The 20771-nt window shown below is 39.9% G+C and overlaps 1 protein-coding gene across 3 annotated transcripts in view; it reads left to right on the top strand.

Annotated features, from left to right (window-relative positions):
* qser1 (glutamine and serine rich 1) overlaps positions 1 to 20771 on the top strand; it is a 143488-nt gene that overhangs the window by 111601 nt on the left and 11116 nt on the right. For all 3 annotated transcript variants that reach the window (XM_048607161.1, XM_048607162.1, XM_048607163.1), the window contains 2 exons: positions 7957 to 8094; positions 17390 to 17487. In XM_048607161.1, coding sequence (XP_048463118.1) covers positions 7957 to 8094; positions 17390 to 17487 — 236 coding nt within the window. The remainder of the gene's footprint in view (positions 1 to 7956; positions 8095 to 17389; positions 17488 to 20771) is intronic.

Here is a 20771-nt window from a genome sequence, read left to right on the forward strand (position 1 = left end):
TTGGAGTGATTTCTGATAGCAGATCGGCCCCCTTAACTCCTCAAGGTCTTTTTTCGTTGATGGATGTGGCCTAATTTACTGCTCTGAGATGCCTGATTGTTGCAGTGAAAAAGTCTGGTAAAAGGAAGTTTTTCTTTTATAGAAACCCTGCTTTTTCATTGACCGTTTCCTAACTGCAAATCCTGTCAAAGTCTAAACCAAAGCTGTCTTCCATTTTCTCTTCTCACCCCCGAATCATTCCTGAACTCGATTCTCATACTTGTCATATTACTACTTTGGGGTCACATATCCGAAGCACTAAAGTGATGTCACACCCAGAAATGGTTTTGGCCTGATGGATTGTTAATATTCAATTTCCTATGTAATGATGACTGTGTTTTTTTTTTAAAGAAAATGGTACTTAATTAGTTGTGAAATGCTTTCGGATTTCTGTGATCCATGGAAGGAATTACGTAAATGCTCATGCCAATTTTAAATCTTCCAATTTATTGATTGTGCTCCAAGTTATGACCAGCAAAGCTGTATATTCGTTTTGGTGGATACTTCTCTGGGAATGAAAGTTTGTGCGAAGTACTTTTGTTAACTTGGCAAGAGTCATTTTGTTTACCTTATGTTATGATCCCAGCTGATGTTACTTTTGGACAAACCAGATCGCAGAATTAAACCTGGCTGGATAGATCTCATTTTATATATTTTAATGAATAGTCTTTCACTGAAACATGAAAATGCCATAAGACCATAAGACATAGGAGCAGAAATTAGACCATTCAGCTTATCGAGTCTGCTCCACCATTCAATCATGGCTGATAAGTTCGTCAACCCCATTCTTCCGCTTTCTCCCCGTAACCCTTGATCCCCTTGACAATCAAGAACCTATCTATCTCAGTCTTAAATGTACTCAATGACCTGGCCGACACATCCTTCTGTGGCAGTGAATGCCATAGATTTGCTACTCTCAGGCTGAAGAAGTTTCTCCTTATCTTCGTTCTAAAAGATCTTCCCTTTACTCTAAGCCTGTGCCCTCGGATCCTAGTCTCTCCTACCAGTGGAAGCATCTTCCCAACATCCACTCTGTCCAGGCCATTCAGTATTCTGAAAGTTTCAATTAGATCCCCCCTCTATCCTTCCAAACTCCAATGAGTATAGTCCCCAGAGTCCTCAAACGTTCCTCTTATGTTAAGCTTCTCGTGAACCTCCTCTGAACCCGCTCCAGGGCCAGTACATCCTTCCTGAGCTATGGGGCCCAAATGCCAGGCTGCAGGTTTGGTTTTGATAATGAAATTGAAGTTTATTCTGCAAAAGAAGGAAAATTGAAATAAAAACAACCAAGTTATCTACATTTAACACAGTTTAGAAAAGTTTAAACACCTGGCAAAACACAGTCCCATCTACTCTCCAACACTATGACTGTACAGTTGATCAAAAGCTAGAGAAATTTTCCTTCCCCATCAGATCTTAAGTTGCTTCTTTCCAGTTCTGGTCCTGAGAGCTGTGAATCCTTTCTCTTTGACTCGCACAACTGAAATCTTTCCACTGATGTAGCGTATTCCCTTAGCTGCTCTGAACAACTCCTTTCTTTAGAGGAAACTATCCTAGGATCTGACTCGAGGTGAGGTCTCCTGAAAACTGAGTTCAAAAGCTTTTAACAAAGTGATATTTTTAAAAAAAAACTTGTCCTTCCAAGCTTCAGCTAAGCTAATTGCTTGACTGTTTTTCTCTTCCTCTGTTGTAAAATCCCATAATATTAACAAACTCCCATTAAACCTGTAGGAGGCCTCCAAACATTGGCTGTCTGACATATTGCTGTAAAATCATAGTTGTAAAAAGAATGACCTAGTTAATTATTAAACCCCTTCCCAAACAACCATCCATATGCCACTAATTTGAAGCCCACCTCTCAAGTAAAACTGTTAATATATATAGATCTTAGAGTCTTAGAGCTGTACAACATGGAAACAGACCCTTTGGTCCAACTTGTCCATGCCGACCAGATATCCTGAATTAATCTAGTCCCATTTGTCAGCATTTGACCCATATCCCTCTGAACCCTTCCTATTCATATACCCAATCATATGCCTTTTAAATGTTGTAATCGTACCAGCCTCCACCACTTCCCCTGGAAGTTAATTCCATACGTGCAGCACCCTCTGTGTGGAAATAGCTGCCCCTTGTGTTTCTTTTAAATCTTGCCCCTCTCACCTTAAACCTGTGCTGTCTAGTTTTCCCCACTACCCTGGGGAAAAGATCTTGGCTATTCACTCTATCCATGCTCCTCATGATTTTGTAAACTTCTATAAAGTCACCCCTCAGCCTCTGACGCTCCAGGGTAAATAGCCCCAGCCTTTCAGCTTCTCCCTGTAGCTCAAACCCTCTAACCCTGGCAACATCCTTGTAAATCTTTTCTCAACCCTTTCTTGTTTCACGACATCCTTCCTGTAGAAGGGAGACCAGAATTGCATGCAAGATTCCAAAAGTGACCGAACCAATGTCCTGTACAGCTGCAACATAACCTCTCAACTCCAATGCTCAATGCACTGACCAATAAAGGCAAGCATAACAAATGCCTTCTTCACTATCCTATCTACCTGTAACTCCACTTTCGAGGAACTATGAACCTGCACTCCAAGGTCTCTTCGTTCAGCGACACTCTCCAGGACCTTATCGTTAAGTGTACAAGTCCTGCTCTGATTTGCCTTTCCAAAATGCAGCACCTTACATTTATCTAAATTAAACTCCATCTGCCATTCCTCAGCCCATTGGCCCACTTGATCAAGGTCCCGTTGTACTCTGAGGTAGTGTTCTTCGCTGTCCACTACACCACCAATTTTGGTGTCGTCTGCAGATATATTAACCATACCTCCTATGTTCACCTCTACATCATTTCTATAAATGACAAAAAGCAGTGGACTTAACACCAATCCTTGTGGCACACCGCTGGTCACAGACCTCAAGTCTGAAGAGCAACCCTCTACCACCACCCTCTGTTTCCTACCTTCAAGCCAGTTCTGTATCCAAATGCCTAGTTCTCCCTGTATTCCATGTGATCTAACCTTGCTAACCAGTCTACCATGCAGAACCTTGTCGAACACCTTACTGATGTCCATATAGATCCTGTCCACTGCTCTGCCTTCATCAATCTTCATCATTACTTCCAAAAACTCAATTAAGTTAGTGAGACACTATTTCCCACACACAAAGCTATGCTGACTATTTCTAATCAGATCTTGCTTTTCCAAATATGTGTAAATCCTGTCTCTCGGGATCCCCTCCAACAACTTGCCCACCACTGATGTTAGGCTTATAGTCTGTAGTTCCCTAGCTTTTCCGTACCACCTTTTCTTAAATAGTGGCACTACATTAGCCAACCTCCAGTCTTCCGGCACCTCACAAATACCTCAGCCATCGTGCACTTTTAATCATATTTGATATCTTTCCTTTGTATCCAAGGATGAGAATTACCATTTATGAAATCTAATATTATATACCAGCACTGTACAAAGGGAGTGCTTTATTCAAGGTGACCAACAATCCTAGACTTTGCAGGATTGCAGTTTTAAATTTAGTCTTTTTGTGCTGATGTTTCCCCTTTTATTCTATACTTACTATGAGCATTATTTGTAAGAACCCAATTAAATGAGCAAGATGTGTAATATGATCAACACTTTATCACATTCAGCAGCAGTTACCTCAGAGTATAATGGGATTTTAATCAGATGGCCAAAGGGCCAATGAGTGGCAGATGGAGTTTAATCTAGATAAATGTGAGGTGCTGCATTTTGGAAAGGCAAATCAGGGCAGGACTTATACACTTAATGGTAAGGTCCTGGAGAGTGTTGCTGAACAAAGAGACCTTGGAGTGCAGGTTCATAGTTCCTTGAAAGCGGAGTTGCAGGTAGATAGGATAGTGAAAAAGGTGTTTGGTGTGTTTGCCTTTATTGGTCAGTGCATTGAATGTAGGAGTGGGGAGGTCATGTTGTGGTTGTACAGGACGTTGGTTGGGTCACTTTTGGAGTATTGCAAGCAATTCTGGCCTCCCTCCTATAGGAAGGATGTTGTGAAACTTTGACAGGGTTGAAAAAAGATTTACAAGGATGTTGCCAGGTTTGGAGGATTTGTGCTACAGGGAGAGGCTGAAGAGGCTATTTATCTTGGAGTGTCAGAGGCTGAGGGGTGACCTTATAGAGGTTCATAAAATCCTGAGGGGCATGGATAGGGTAAATAAGCAAGGTCTTTTCCCCAAGACTGGGGAGGTGGGGGAAGAGTTCAAAACAAGAGAGCATAGGCTTAGAGCGAGAGGGCAAGAATTAAAAGGGACATAAAGGGCAATGGTTTCACATAGAAGGTGGTGCTTATATGGAATGAGCTGCCAGAGGAAGTAGGGGAGGCTGGTACAATTACAACATTTAAAAGGCATCTGGATGGATATACGAATAGAACGGGTTTCAAGGGATATAGTCCCATTTGCTAGCATTTGGCCTAGATTAATTTAGGATATCTGGTTGGCATGAATGAGTTGGACCAAAGGGTCTGTTTCCGTGCTCTATATCTCTATGACTCTATATTAAACTATGGATTACCAATTGTCTCCTTCTTCACCCATGTCTGTTTTGTTTGCATTATTTAATAGCAGGAATTACAGTACAGAGAGTCCTGGGCATAATAGCAATGTGTGGAAAAAATTATGTTTCAAAATCTATTCTTAATTATAAGATGTCAGCTGGATTGAGTAATTAATGATATATAATTTTTTTCCTTTTAGTGCATTCTGCTTTGTAAGTATTGCTTTCCATTGATGCTGAGCTTTCATTGGAAGTAGAATGAAGGTGTTGTAATTTATTTACTTAAGCAAGTAACTTGATTACTTTATACACACAGTATATCAAGAAACTATATGCTACAATGGGATCTTCTTTAAATCAGGAAAATATCTCCTCAATTTTTCAGCAATCTAATTATCAAATTTGGATGTGGTAACCATCAATGAAAACATTAAGTAAATACAGTAATATAAAGTAGGGTAGCCATGGTGCTTGACCTCATTATTATAATAATGAGAATTGCCACTAGGATTTCAATCTGAGCAGTTCAAGTTATCAAAGTTTTTCTAGGTTCCATTATAATTTTACATAGTTTGGATATTAATCTGACATTCTGAATATGAGTATTTGTTTGGACGACAGTAAACACTGACAAAGGTTTGTCTTTTTACACCCAAAATCCATTTAATAGGCCCTAGCTAAGATATGGGATAAGATGTTGCATTCTGCCACATCCCTGTTCACCCCAATAATACGTAGGTGGGTAGACACCAAAATTAGTAGCTCACATATGTTGGCGATACCAAAATACAGCTGGCATGATTTGCACTGACTCTCCTGCATAAGGGGAGCTAAGCTCCCATGCCCATTTCTACGCCACTGAATTTCGGCCCATGATTTCAAATTCAAGACTTATTGATATGAATTTGCTGCATAACTGAGCAAAATCGCGATCTCATTCGAGCTGTAAGCATGCACACTGTTGAAAGTGGAAAAAATTCATCTTTGTGCAGTAAGGATATTGGAATGAGACATTTTGTTCCAATAAATAGAGCCAATGTTTCCCTCATCAGGTAATATTACACCTTTCTCGAATACCTGATGGTATTACTCCCAAAAGGTTGTTCATTGCTTAGCTGTCACTGAAAGCTCAAGGCATTACAAATATGCAAATTAATGCTGACAAAATCAGAAGCTGGCTTGATGTTTTCAGTTGATGTATCTTAAAATAAAACGTTTTCTTTAATTAGCTTTTCCATAATAAAGGACTTTGTCATTTCATACACCTGCAATCCTCATTATTGTAATAATGCTACTCAGGAGGGGTTAAAAGTAATGTGGCATGGGATTGGGAACCAGAACAATAGGTCAGCATTTGGCGTGTTTTAAGAGAAGAGAAGGACTAAATCAGTAAGTCCAGTAGGAAGAACAGGCAGGGACAGATTAATGGACATGGCAGGATTAGTAGTTTGAAGTGTATTTATTTTAAGGCAGGGAGTATAACAGATAAGGCAGATGAGTTTAGGTCCTGGGTTGGTATGTGAGACAATGACTACAATGGTAGCCATCACAGAAACTTGCTTGAGAAAAAGGCAAGACTGGTAACTGAATGTTCCAGGGTTTAGATGTTTCAGGCTTGTTAAAGAGCGATGTAAAAGGGGTGGGGAAGTTGCATTACTGATTAAGGAGAATGCCACAGCTGTACTAAGAGAGGACATCTTGGAGGGCTCATCCATTGAGGCAATATGGGTAGAATGTAGAACATAGAACATTACAGCGCAGTACAGGCCCTTCGGCCCTTGATGTTGCGCCGACCTGTGAAACCAATCTGAAGCCCATCTAACCTAAACTATTCCATTATCATCCATATGTTTATCCAATGACCATTTAAATGCCCTTAAAGTGGGCGAGTCTACTACTTTTGCAGGCAGGGCATTCCACGCCCTTACTACTCTCTGAGTAAAGAACCTACCTCTGACATCTGTCCTATATCTATCACCCCTCAATTTAAAGCTATGTCCCCTCGTGCTAGCCATCACCATCCGAGGAAAAAGGCTCCCACTGTCCACCCTATCTAATCCTCTGATCATCTTGTATGTCTCTATCAAGTCACCTCTTAACCTTCTTCTCTCTAACGAAAACAGCCTCAAAACCCTCAGCCTTTCCTCATAAGACCTTCCCTCCATACCAGGCAACATCCTGGTAAATCTCCTCTGCACCCTTTCCAATGCTTCCACATCCTTCCTATAATGCGATGACCAGAACTGTACGCAATACTCCAAGTGCGGCCGCACCAGAGTTTTGTACAGGAATAAGAAAGACACAATCACTTGTGATGGGGTTCTACTATCAGCTTCTCAATAGCCAGAAGAATAGATATAAGAGTAAATCATGGAAAGATGTAAAAACAATGGGGCCACTGCAGTGTGTGATTTTAATTTCCTCAATGTTCACTGGGACTCCCTTAGTGCCAGGGGCTGAGATGGGACCGAATTAGGTGCATCCAAGGGAGGATTCTTGAAACAATTATATAGATAGTCCAACTAGGGAATGTGATCGAAGTTTCAGTGGGGAAATTACTTCAGTGATCATAATTCTTAAATTTTAAGATAGTTATGAAAAAGGATAAGTTAAATTTAAGTGATGAATTGGGAGAAGGCTAACTAAAACAGCATTAGGCAGGAAATGGGAAAAAATGGATTGGTGGCAGCTCTTTGGAGGTATATCCACATCTGACAGTATCTTTTAAAAGCTAGTTGATCAGAGTTCAGGATAGGATGGATATTTGGAGTCTCTTTCCCAGGGTCGAAATGTCAAATATGAGGGGGCTTAGGTTTAAGGTGAAAGGGGGAAAGTTTTTTTTTTACACACAGAGTGGTGGGTGCCTGGAACGCAGTGCTGGGGGAGATAGAAGCAGAAACATTCACAAAGTTCAAGAGGCATTTAGACAGACGCATGAACAGCCAGAGAATAGAGGGATGAGGACCATGTGCAGGGAGACGGGATTAGGTTATAATAACATCATGGTCAGCATAGACATGGTGGCCTGAAAGGCCCAATCATGTGCTGTATTGTTCTACATTAATGACATCAAATACCATGGCAATCCTACTGTCTGTTAGTATACAACTTCATGCTTTTGTGAAAGGTTACCATTTTTACATTGGGTAATAATCAGATTGCTGAAGAATGGACCAGATATTTCATTGACTTAAAACAAGTCCCATTGTGGCATGTGGTTTCTTGATATCAGAATTTGATATTGTCAGTTATACTGTAGAAATCTGTGTATTTTCAAAGAATAATCTGAATTCATTGCTAATACATTTGAACAGAAAACAAGTTAGTATTAGCTGTTTGAATGCATGCCGACAGAATTGCTGCTTTAGTACTACATACTTACTTGTTTGTATTTTAGAACGCCCTTTAACAACACCATATGTAGCTCGCTTCCTGAATACCAGAACAATGAAAGAGACATTTAAAAACTATGTGGAACTACTCGTGAGTACAGCCTTGGATCCAGACATGATTGAAGCGTCAGAACAAAGTAATGGTAAATATTAATGCTTATTTTCACTTTACAACATTGATAAGTGCTCTGCAATCTTCATAGAGTAATGCGTAGAATAAAGAGAAATTATCCTTGACAATTAAAATCTTGTCAAAGCAAATAATTCCACAGCCATTTTGTAACTTACCGTTTCCTGCTGTCTATATTTCCTTTGCTTGCCCATCAGCCTCTTTACCAGTGCCCATCTTACCATTTTTTAACTCTAGCTGGACAGACATGTTTGGCATACAACTGCTCTGTAGCTATCTTTTTTAGATGAAACCGCAGAATCGGCTGAGTTGATTCTAATTTAGGTTAACTAAAGGGAATGGGACGCCTGCATACTGTCCCACTCAAATTTCACAGTCCAGATTGAGAATTTGCGTTAAGAATCTTCTAGTGATGTAATACTGTGTACATTGACAAATTGATTGTGTTGCTGAGTCATACTCCTATAGGATTTTACACTCCAGTGAAGAATTTTATTTGTATGATATTGGCCAATATCAGTCAACTCTGTGGTGTATCATCAACAGACTATGTTGTACTGTTGTATAACTGTTGTAATGTAGTGTTGCTGTAAAAGCAGGTTTCTAGTTTGTGATGTCATTATAATGTGGTCTGTTTGATGCACAAGCGTAAGAATATCCCTGTTTGCTGCATATCGTCTTTATTTCTATCTTGATGCAATATCTAGTTGTTGTGTCATAATGGCTGTAAGCATGAATATTTTTGTGTGTCATGCATCACTCCAATTGCCAAAACCCCCTCTCCAAAACTACATAATGGTGGTGGAGTCTGAAAGGGTTAATGCGAAAGAGTGCCTTAAGCCCCCTGCCCAATACTATGATATTGTATGAAGTCAGGCAGGGAGCATTGGATCTCAAAAGAGTAAGATTTAACATCAAGGTCTCCTCAGTCTCCGTAATGTAAGTTGCAGCACTGAAACTTGTACCCTGGTTCCTATCATGTAATAAACTATGGTTTGTTTTAAGACAATAGCCTCTTATTAGGCTGCTAGGCCTTGTAGATCTCTACCAAAAAAGAGATGGTGGCAACAGAATGAGCTGGGGGCATGGACTCTATTTAGCTGCAACATACAAAATGCTGGCAACCATTGTGATCTGAAGGCTCTTCAAACACCGGTTTAAGAAGACTACTTGAGCAGATTGTGGGTAGAAAGAGCTGATCATTCAAGAACCTGCAGAAGAGAACCTTGTAGCACAATTGCACAAGGCAGAATGTGTAGGTGATAATAAAAAGCATTCCAAACCTGGTAAGAAACACGCAGCAGTGATTGTAAGCCAGGAAATCTAATTCAAATATTAATCACACCAAGAAAATCACAGATTTCATTGGGTGCCTATAATCTGGGAGCAGTCCTGAGTTGTGGTTCAGCAAAAGAGAACATCAGAGACTCTGAGTAACTGCCAAGGGAATACTTTTAAAATAAAAGCACCATTTACAGGCTGGCAAAGCTAGAAATAACCAAAGCGCTTAAGAGTTCACATACATGGCTACATTAAGGAAAATCGAGGTCCACAGATACCATTTACAGTGAGTTTGCAGACCTAGAAATGTTACAAAGCCAGAATTAAGACCATAAAATGGGCAAATTTAGAAGCCCAAGCAAGCAAAATCAAGGTAAGAAGACAATTAGAAAACTATTGAAGCTGTGGAAAAGGCAGGAGATCCCTTATTTAAATGGTGGTTCAGACAGGTAGCATTTTTTTTCAAACCACAATTGGTGGGAGTCATTTAGACAAAAAAGCATAAAGCAACATGAATTATGAGTAGCACTGCACACAGCAGGTATCAGCCAGGAAAATCCATTAAAGAACAGGAATGGAGTTGCATAAAGCTGGAATTGTTCAGTAAAGCTGTTAAGATAATGGGACTCATTATTAAAATAATATGCAACAGGATTCATTCAGCGAAGCTGTTAAGGGGAAAGGAATCACATATTAGGCCAGGCTTAGCAGGATTCATCTAGAGAAGCGACACAAAAAATGGAAATCACCTCATTTATTGGCCAAAGGCGGGAAACGCCCATTTTGGCTACAAAAATGTGGAAAAGACCTTCAGTAAAGTATTGCTTAGTAGCAGCCTTTAAAACAAGAAGAATAATCATATTCTGAAGATATAGCAGAAATAATATTGCGAGAAAGATTCAGTTTCAGAGGAGGGCCAAATAGAACATATAATTAGAAATTGTGGAGAAAATTGTTCCTAAATTACATAATTCCTTCCAAACTAAATGCTAAATCAGCTGCTGAGCATGTCAATAGACTTTTGCATTCAACTGAGACTATACCTGATGGCCTTACAGTTCACCATAAAAGAAGAAACAAATACTTTTTATCAGGTTCTGCAAGTCTTTGACAATTGCTTTAACTTCAATAATGATCTCAGCCATTTTGAGGAAACCATATGAGTAAAGTCAGAATTCATAAACGTCAGTTATTGTTGGAACTGCTTGTAAATCTTAGTCATATTTATTCTTTATTATTTATTTTAAAAGGAGATTTCACTTTAGAATAAATCATTCAGATGGTGAGTGAACTGACGTCTGGAAGCAACACAGATTAGTCCTACGTGCAAAATGTCAACCGTATCGTAGGAAATCAGTAGAGTCTGTTCAGTTCTTAAGGTATAAAAAGCCTAAACGCAGAAGAGATGCCAGTTCAGAGAGTAGGACAGATAACAAAAGTCAGTGTCAGCGCTGTGGAGCAAGGAGACCTCACAAGGACAAAAAGGGCCATCTACTTCTATTTTAAAGTTGGTTTTATTTATGAAACAATGAGTCACACAACGGAAATTCAAAGTAGGACAAAATCACGGAGCAATAAGAAGACAAATGGCTACTCTCTCAAATAAGTCAATACATAGAACAACCTACAACAGAACAAAAGCCAAAGGTATTCCTAGGGGAAAAAGGTGATTCATTTCTAATTTTTGGCAAGAAGAATATTCATGTCAGTGGGCATCTCACTAATTTTAAGATTGATATGGGGCATCACTATATTATCAGTTATATGCCATGATTGAAGAAACACTATTTACAGCAGTGCAACATAAGGGGTGCATATGAGATAATCGAGAATATGTATGTACTTTGCAATCAAGAATTCTCACGCTTAAGCAGGAAGGCATGCCTCGACCTCAATCATGTTTAAATGGATGAAGAAGTCAAATTAGTTAAAATAAAGAAAGCACTTTTCAAGGAATAGCCAATTATAGAACACTCATTCAGGGAACAACAGGTCAAAGAAATTTTGATTACTGAACAACCAGTCAAGGGACACCAATTGAAGATTTTGTGCATCTCTTAGATGCCTAACCGAACTTAAACGAAGACCATGTGTTGAGATGGCATTAAAATATCATTCTGCACTGTCAGTAAAATGAAAACCTTTGATTACATAGGGTTGGCAGAGATGTTTTCCACTCCTGTTGGCACAGAAGAAAGTTCAGGCTGCAAGAACCAGCAAAGTTTACTAGCAACACAAAGGATAAAAAAAAACGAGCAGTAAACTCCACATGAGTTTATTGATGAATTCTCAACTGATGTAATTCAGACTGCAGTAGTGCTTGGGGAACAAATAGTGATGACAGACTGTGCCTGATGTCAGGCGCAGAGAATATACAAGTTTAAGCAGAATGTTTTGTGACTGTATTTCCCAGGAAGAATCAGTAATTTCTTTGATCATGCAAGAACAAAAATCAATCCTCACGTGCTTGTAGTTGACATAGTCCCAAAGGACCATAGGGCTGCTGTCTTATTCGACAGAGTCATAGGGATGTACAACATGGAAACAGACCCTTCGGTCCAACTCGTTCATGCTGACCAGATATCAAAGAACAAAGCAAATTACAGCACAGGAACAGGCCCTTCGGCCCTCCAAGCCTGCGCCAATCCAGATCCTCTATCTAAACCTGTCACCTATTTTCCAAGGATCTGTATCTCTCTGCTCCCTGCCCATTCATGTATCTGTCCAGATACATCTTAAATGACGCTATCGTGCCTGCCTCTACCACCTCCGCTGCCAATGCGTTCCAGGCACCCACCACCCTCTGCGTAAAGAACTTTCCATGCAAATCTCCCTTAAACTTTTCCCCTCTCACCTAGAAATCATGACCCCTAGTAATTGAGTCCCCCACTCTGGGGGAAAAAGCTTCTTGCTATTCACCCTGTCTATACCCCTCATGATTTTGTAGACCTCAATCAGGTCCCCCCTCAACCTCCATCTTTCTAATGTAAATAATCCTAATCTACTCAACCTCTCTTCATAGCTAGCGCCCTTCATACCAGGCAACATCCTGGTGAACCTCCTCTGCACCCTCTCCAAAGCATCCACATCCTTTTGGTCATGTGGCGACCAGAACTGTGCGCAGTGTTCCAAATGTGGTCGAACCAAAGTCCTATACAACTGCAACATGACCTGCCAACTCTTGTACTCAATACTCCGTCCGATGAATGAAAGCATGCAGTATGCCTTCTTGACCACTCTATCCACCTGCGTTGTCACCTTCAGGGTACAATGGACCTGAACACCCAGATCTCTCTGTGTATCAATTTTCCCCAGGGCTTTTCCATTTACCGTATAGTTCGCTCTTGAATTGGATCTTCCAAAATGCATCACCTCGCATTTGCCTGGATTGAACTCCATCTGCCATTTCTCTGCCCAACTCTCCAATCTATCTATATTCTGCTGCATTCTCCGACAGACCCCTTCACTATCTGCTACTCCACCAATCTTAGTGTCATCTGCAAACTTGCTAATCAGACCATCTATACCTTCCTCCAGATCATTTATGTATATCACAAACAACAGTGGTCCCAACACGGATCCCTGTGGACCACCACTGGTCACAGTTCTCCATTTTGAGAAACGCCCTTCCACTACAACTCTGTCTCCTGTTGCCCAGCCAGTTCTCTATCCATCAAGCTAGTACACCCTGGACACCATACGACTTCACTTTCTCCTACCATGCAGAACCTTATCAAACACCTTACTGAAGTTCATGTATATGACATCTACAGCCCTTCCCTCATCTATCAACTTTGTCTATCCTGAATTAATCTAGTCCCATATGCCAGCATTTGGCCCATATCCCTCTAAACCCTTCCTACTCATAAACCCATCTAGATGCCTTTTAAATGTTGTAATTGTACCAACCCGCACCAGTTCCTCTGGCAGCTTATTCCTTACACTCACCATTCTGCGTGAAAAAGTTGGCCTCTAGAAACTGAACAGCAGAGGCAGTCAGCTGTGCAAGTTCACTGCTCGGTCAGAGACAGCTGGTGGTGAATTTAACCTGAGGGTCACCATGCCTCAGGCAAGGTCGAGAAGACCGGACCTTGAGATAGGACAACCAATTTTCTCAGATTCAGGACACAAAAATTACCTGACTCCGTGGTTCTGAATATTGTCCAGAAGAAACTGCCTGATTCAACAATCCAGGTTCCTGCCACAAAGGGAAAAAAAAAGGCTTTGATCAATGACAATGCAAAAAATAAATTATTTGTTAATTCCTTCAGGTTGTAGAATGGAGCAATTGGTTATTTCAGCAGCAGAAAAGACTTCCTCAGCAAAGAACAATCCAAGAGAGGCCTCCACTTTAAAGGGATGTACAGACTTCACCATCAAGAACAGAGCATAGTCAACAGGGAATAGAGGATCCTCCAGACAGCCTGAATTATTTTGGCGGGTGGAGGGAATAGAGGAAAGATGTAGTTGTGGTAAATGTAACCATGTATACAGATGTATAATGCTAATAATGGGAAAAATACTTGAGGTAAGATGTTATATACAAGTGTAGGGGTATGAACAGGTTATTGCTGAGGAGTGAATTAAATACTGCCCAATCTGATAAAGTCACGTAGACTTTGGTGAGAGAGCAGCTTTGGATTGTCAAGGAGTCAGATCTAACATTGAAGACTGCCTCTGTTTCAGTGTCTGTTATTACCAATGTAACTTGTATCTATTTGCCAATAAAATTCATTGTGCTTAAAATAAGAGCTACTACTTGTTAGTCTTCCAGCTGTTTTTCTGTACCATAGCAGACCAAACAGGTTCCATAGATCACTATCAGGAAAGAGGATGATAGCAGCAAACCTACCTGATGGATTTTAAACCATGATGAGCATGGTGATCTTGTAACACTTCTACTACCATCCTCAACCTCTCCTCATAAGAAAATCCCTCCATACTCAGAATCAACCTTCTCTGAGTTGCCTCCAATGCCAGTATATATCTTTCCTGAATAAGGGGCCCAGAACTGTTCAGTGTTCCAATTGTGGACTGACTAGTGCCTTATATAGTTTCTGCAAAATCTGCTTATTTTTATACTTCATTCCTTCTGAAATAAAAGCCAACAGTCTATTTGCCTTCGCATTTTTACATGCTGAATTTGAATGCTAGATTTTTGTACACGAGGGCCCCCAAAGTCTTCTGTGCTGCAGTTTTGTGCAGACCTTCCCGATTTAAATAATATTCAGCTCTTCTATTCTTCCCGACAAAGTGCATAACCTCAGATCTTTCCCACATTATATTCCATCTGCCAAGATTTTTGTTGAGTCATTTAACATGCCTGCATCCCTTTGCAGAGTATGTGTCATCCTCACCACTTGCCTCCCCACCTATTTTTGTGTCATCCACAAACCTGGCAATAGTACTTTCACTCCTCACTCTTTTAAACTCCAATGAAAACAAATCCAACCTGTCCCCACCCTGTCTTCAAGACAACCACTCATTCCAGATAGAATCGAATAAACCTCCTCTGAAAAGCCTCCAATGCATTTTGTTCTTCCTCAAAAAATAGACCAAAACTGTACACAGTCTTTGAGATATGGTCTCACCAATATCCTGTATAAGTGAAGCATTACATCATTACTTTTATGTTTAATTCCTGTTGTAATAAAAGACAGTATCCATTAATTATATGCTGTACCTGCATACTAACCTTTTGAACTCAAATCCTTCTGCACCTTAGAACTCCACAGTCATTCTCCATGTAAGTAATACTCTCTTAAATTCTTCAGCCATAGTGAACATGTTCACATTTTCTTATGTTATTATACTACTGTCAGAGTTCTACCCATTCACTCGATCTATCTACATTTGTCTGTAACCTCCTTATAGGATCATAGAATCTCTACAATGCAGAAGCAGGCCATTCAGCCCATCGAATCCACCTAATCTACGCATCTCTGGAGACTATAGGCGACTTAGCATAGCCAGTCCATATAACTTGCATGTGTTTGGGCTGGAGGAAACTCATGCAGACACTGGGAAGATGTGCAAACTCCACACAGACAGTCACCCAAGGGTGGAGTCGAAGCCGGGTTCCTGGCGCTGTGAGGCAGCACTGCTATCTGCTGAGCCATCGTGCTGCCCTTACGTCTTCTTCATAACACACTTTGCTCCTATATCTGTCAGCTGTGAGTTTAGCTACTGTGCTTTTGCTCTCTTCATTTAAAACATTGATGTAAATTATATAAAGTTGAGGCCTCAGCATAGACTCCTGCAAAACTCCACTCATCACCTCCTGCCAATCAGACAAAAACTCATTTGTGCATTGTTTTCTGGCAATCTTCTTTCCATGTTAAGACGAAGCCAACTATACCATAAGTTTATATTTTCTGCAGTAACCTTTGTGATACATTTCCAGAGGGATTTTGACAATCCAAGTACAATACATCTAGAGGCTCCAGTAGAGAACTACAATAAATTGATTAGATATGATTTCCCTTTGAAATTATGCTGACTCTTCCCAATTACCTTGAGTTTTTCTAAGTGCTATAATCTCTTTAATGATCAATTCTAACCCCTTCCCCTCGGCAGATAGCAAGCTAACTGGCCTATGGTTTGCTGTTTTCTGCCTAGCTCTCTTCTTGAATAGAGGAGTCATATTTACTACTTTCTAGTCTGACGGAATCTTTCCTGAATGGATCAAATTTTGGAAAATTAACACTAACTCACCTACCCCATTAGCCATCTCTTTTAAGACCCTATGATGAAGACCATCTTGATCTTTCCAAAGCTTTTTAGAGAGGATTTTATCAAAGTAAAGCTACAAACAGCAGCAATATGAGATTGTTGGCTTGCTCACTGAGCTGGCTGGTTATTGTACAGATGTTTTATCACCATGCTAGGTAACATCATCAGTGTGGCCTCTGACGAAGCGATGTTGTTCTGCCCCACTTAGTATCTGTATGATCCGGTCTGTTAAGTTGGGTTGTGTCATTTCCGGTTCTGTTCTACGTGGGTTTGTATAGGGGGTCTAATTCCACGTGTTTTTTTATTACATTATGGGCTGAAAACCAGGCCTTTAGGAATTCCCATGCATGTCTGTGGGTGGCTTGAGCTAGAATGGTCAAGGACACGCACGGGAATTCCTAGAGGCCTGGTCTTCAATCTATTATGTAATCAACAAACGTGCAATTAGACCCCATATGCAAACCCATGCAGAACAAAACCAGGAATGACACAACCCAACTTAACAGACCGGATCATATAAATACCAAGTAGAGTAGAACAATGTCGCTTCATTGGAGGCCATGCTGATGATGTTACCTAGTGTGGTGATGAAATGTCTGCACAGTAACCAGCTAGCTCGGCGACCAAGGCAACAACCTCATCCACAATCTGAGCTACAGATCTTTGCAAGAACCTTAAAGAGCAGTGATATACTAAATTATAGATTGAAAACTTTAATAGAAGCTTTGAAGATGATGAGGGTCTGGGAAAAGTAAATAAGGAGAAACTGTCCCCATACCATCCTCCATTTAAAAAAGGATCAAGAATGAGAAGGCACATATATAAGGTAATTTGCAAAAGAGGAATATTTGATGTGAGAAAATCTTTCTCACATAGCAAGTAGAATGGTTTAGTAGAAATAGAAGGTTTAGAATGCACTACCTGGAATTATGATGGAAGCCTTTTCAGTTGAGGCATTCAGGAGGACATTATCTAATATTTCAAATAGAAAAAATATTCATAGCTTATGGGGAAAAGACAGGAGAATAGCACAGTCACAAAGCTCATTCAGAGCGTTAGGTGTGATGGGCCGAATGGCCTCCTTCTGCATTGAAACAATTCTGTGATTCTGGGGTGAGGTTAATGAACTGAGTAGCCTTTATAAGGTGATCATCTGTTTGCTTGTTTGCTTCTTCACTATCGAGAACATTGGTGATGATTTATGTTTACCGTTGTGGAATGTACTATATAGAACTTCAGTGTTGGTGAAAATAGCCTTTGAATTTCAATGCTTTCCTTCATTTGATCTCTTTTAGACGAAATGTATTTGCCACACATGAGGAAAATTGATAGCATGCTGAATGAGAACAAAAGAAGAATGATTTCCAAGTTCCCACTGGAACCAGCACTCAAAGTAAGAATCTTTATTAAAACTGTACTTGCTACTGTTTAAAATACTGTCTTTCAGCATAAAGCTACAGCATCCACATAAAAATATTGTTTAGTACAAAAAGCTGGTTAGTTACTTACTGATCCTGATAGTGTTTGGGAACAGTGGATTGTAATGTCATTACTAGTAGTGCTAATGTTTATCTACTGGAATCTGAAGGATAAAATCTGTTTTCATTGAAAGAAATTAGTTTCATCACATTACATTTCGTTTATCATGCAACATCAATTTGACATTCTATGGCAGTACAATACTAAAGTCTATGTTGAAATTATTTAAGCTTTCAAGTTGCAGTTCGAGCATAGCAGGAATCGAGTTGCAGAGCAATTTAACCTGATTTCCATAATTATAAGTAATCTGCAGAAATAACCATTGATATTTGGAGAAGTATGTTATCACCACTGTTTTAATGTAAACAACAAAATGTTCACAATTTATTGCAAAAGAAGTGGAACTGGATAGAAGGATGCACAAATATTTTGTGGAACTGGGCAAAGGAACATTGAGAGGTTTTACTTCAGTAATGGAATAGTTGATGCAGAATACTTAGATCATGTGATAATGAAGGTTTTTTTCTGAGAAGCTCTCCTAAGGCTCTTGTGTAATCTGAAGATCTTGTCTCAGTGATTGCCATTGACTTTTATTTTTTTAAAAATTGTTTTAATGGTAAATAGAACTTCACTGATTTGTTTAAATATGCTATCAGATAAAAATGACTAATTATCAATTTTCTGTTTTTGGTGCCACCCAGTTGTATACAGTTGCAGTTTCTTGGGAGACACAGTAAAATGACTTTCCTTTGCTTCTATACACTCAGTACAAACAAACATCTGTGTCTCCATGTTCCCTGATAAATTTGTAATTATTTGTTTTAACTCTTTGGTGTGGAAATTGTGTGGGCTAGTCAGAAAGTAGCTTCAATACCTTTTCGAAGTTTCTTTTGTTGTACTGGTATAATTGTATTACTTGCTGAAAAAAGACATATTTTGCAATCGGCAGAATACTGATAAGGGGATATTTGTACGGAGGGAGAGGAGAGTACTGATTGATTGGCAAGTGGACTCTGGCAGAGGCATTACCATGGAGAATGCAGCAATTAATAGAACAGCACAGAACAGGAACAGGCCCTTCAGCCTACCATGTCTGTGCCAACGATGATGCCATTCTAAACTAATCCCATCTACACACACATGGTCATATTGCTTTATTTCCTGCATCTGCCTAAATGCCTCTTAAACTTTTCTCACGTATCTGCTTCTACCACCTCCCCAGGCATCTACCACCCTCTGTGTAAAAACGCATTCCTGCATATCTCCCTTAAATGTTTCCCCTCTCATCTTAAACCTGTGCCTACTAATATTTGACATTTCTACCTGGGAAGGAGACAGCTGCTATCCACTCTATCCATGCCCCTCATAATTTTATATACTTGTGTCAGGTTGCCCCTTAGGCTCTGATACTCTAGTGAAAACAATCCAAGTTTGTCCAATCCCTCCTTATAGCTGATATACTCCAATCCAGGCAACATCCTGGTGATCCTTATTGTACCCTCTTCAAAGTCTCCACATCCTTCCTATAGTGTGGGGACCAGACTGCACACAATACTCCAAATGTGCCATAACAAAAGTCTTGTAAAGCTGCAACATGACTTGGCAAGTCACTGCCCCAGTGATGAAGGTAAGCATGCTGTATGCCTTCTTTACCATCTTATTCACTCATGTTGCCACTTTCAGGGAGCTATGGGCTTGAACCCCAAGATCTCTCTGTATCAATGCTTCAAATCGTTTGGCCATTAAATGTATACTTTCGTCCTGCGTTTGACCTCCCAAAATGCATTGCATCACATCACTCTTGCCTGGATTTAAACTCCACCTGCCATTTCTCTGCCCAATTTTCCAACTAATCTTTATCTTGCTGCATCCTTTGATAACCTTCCTCACTATCCAGAACTCCAGGTCCCAGCACTGATCCTCGTAGAACATCACTGGTCACATACCTCCAGTCAGAAAAACATAACTACCCTCTATCTCTTATGGCCAAGCCAATTTTGCATCCAACATACTATGGATCCCTTATGACATAATCTTCTGGACCAGCCTACCACGACAGACCTTGTCAAATGCTTTTGTTAAGTCCGTTCAGACAATATCCACTGCCATACCCTCATCAATTATCTTCATCACTTCCTCAAAAATCAAGTTTCCGAAACAAGGTATCCCCTGCATAAAACCATGCTGAATATCCCTAATAAGATCATTCTTTTCCAGATGCAAGTAAATCCTGTCCCTACGAATCTTCTGTAATTTCCTTACGACTGACTTAAGGCTCACCAGCCTATGATTTCCTGAATTATCCTTGTTGCCCTTCTTAATCAAAGCAACAATGTTGATTATTCTCCAGTCTCTGGGACCTCACCCGTGGATAAAGAGTATATAAAGATCTCTGTCAAGACCCACCAATCTCTTACCTTGCCTCCTTCAGTATCCTGGGATAGATCCAATCAGCCCTTGGGGATTTATTTTCCTTAATGTTTTTCAAGATACCTAACATTATCTCCTCAATATCAACATGCCCAAAATAGTCACATACTCTTCCATCATCTTATCAACTTGCATGTCCTTCTCCTTGGTGCCTACCAATGCAAAGTACTCTTTAAGGACCTCGCCTACTTCCTCTAGCTCCATGCATTAATTCCCTTCTTTGTCCTTGAGTGGATCTACCCTTTCCCTAATTGCTCTCTTTCTTCTGATATATGTATGAAATGCCTTCAGATTCTTCTTAATCCTACTTGCCAAGAACGTTATGTTACTCCTTCTAGCCCTTCTAATTTTTTTTGTTTAAGTTCTTTCCTGTTTCCTTTATATTCCTCAAGGCCCTTGTTTGATTTCAGTTTCCTAAACCTTACAAATGCTTCCTTTTGTCTTTTTGACCAAACTTTCAATATATTTTTTTCATTTGGGACATCTAATGATGTTTGACTATTAACTACCAGTTTTTGTTTGGAGTTTAAAATGGGCAGATTGATTCTGATTGTTCAGGATATTGCCTAAGAAATGATTAAATGAATTCTTTCAGCTGTTTTATTGAGTTGAAGCAAGTGCAGTGCTTGCACATGTTCTTGCTGTCTATAAATAACAGGGTCCTGTGTATTAGTATATACAATTTGCAGGATACACAATTGTGTCACACTGTTGCAAGTGTAATTCTTCATACAGTCTGGATTATACAATAAATATTGCCTAGTTGCA

This window comes from Rhincodon typus, chromosome 17, assembly GCF_021869965.1.
Source record: "Rhincodon typus isolate 14 chromosome 17, sRhiTyp1.1, whole genome shotgun sequence".
Lineage (NCBI taxonomy): Eukaryota > Metazoa > Chordata > Chondrichthyes > Orectolobiformes > Rhincodontidae > Rhincodon > Rhincodon typus.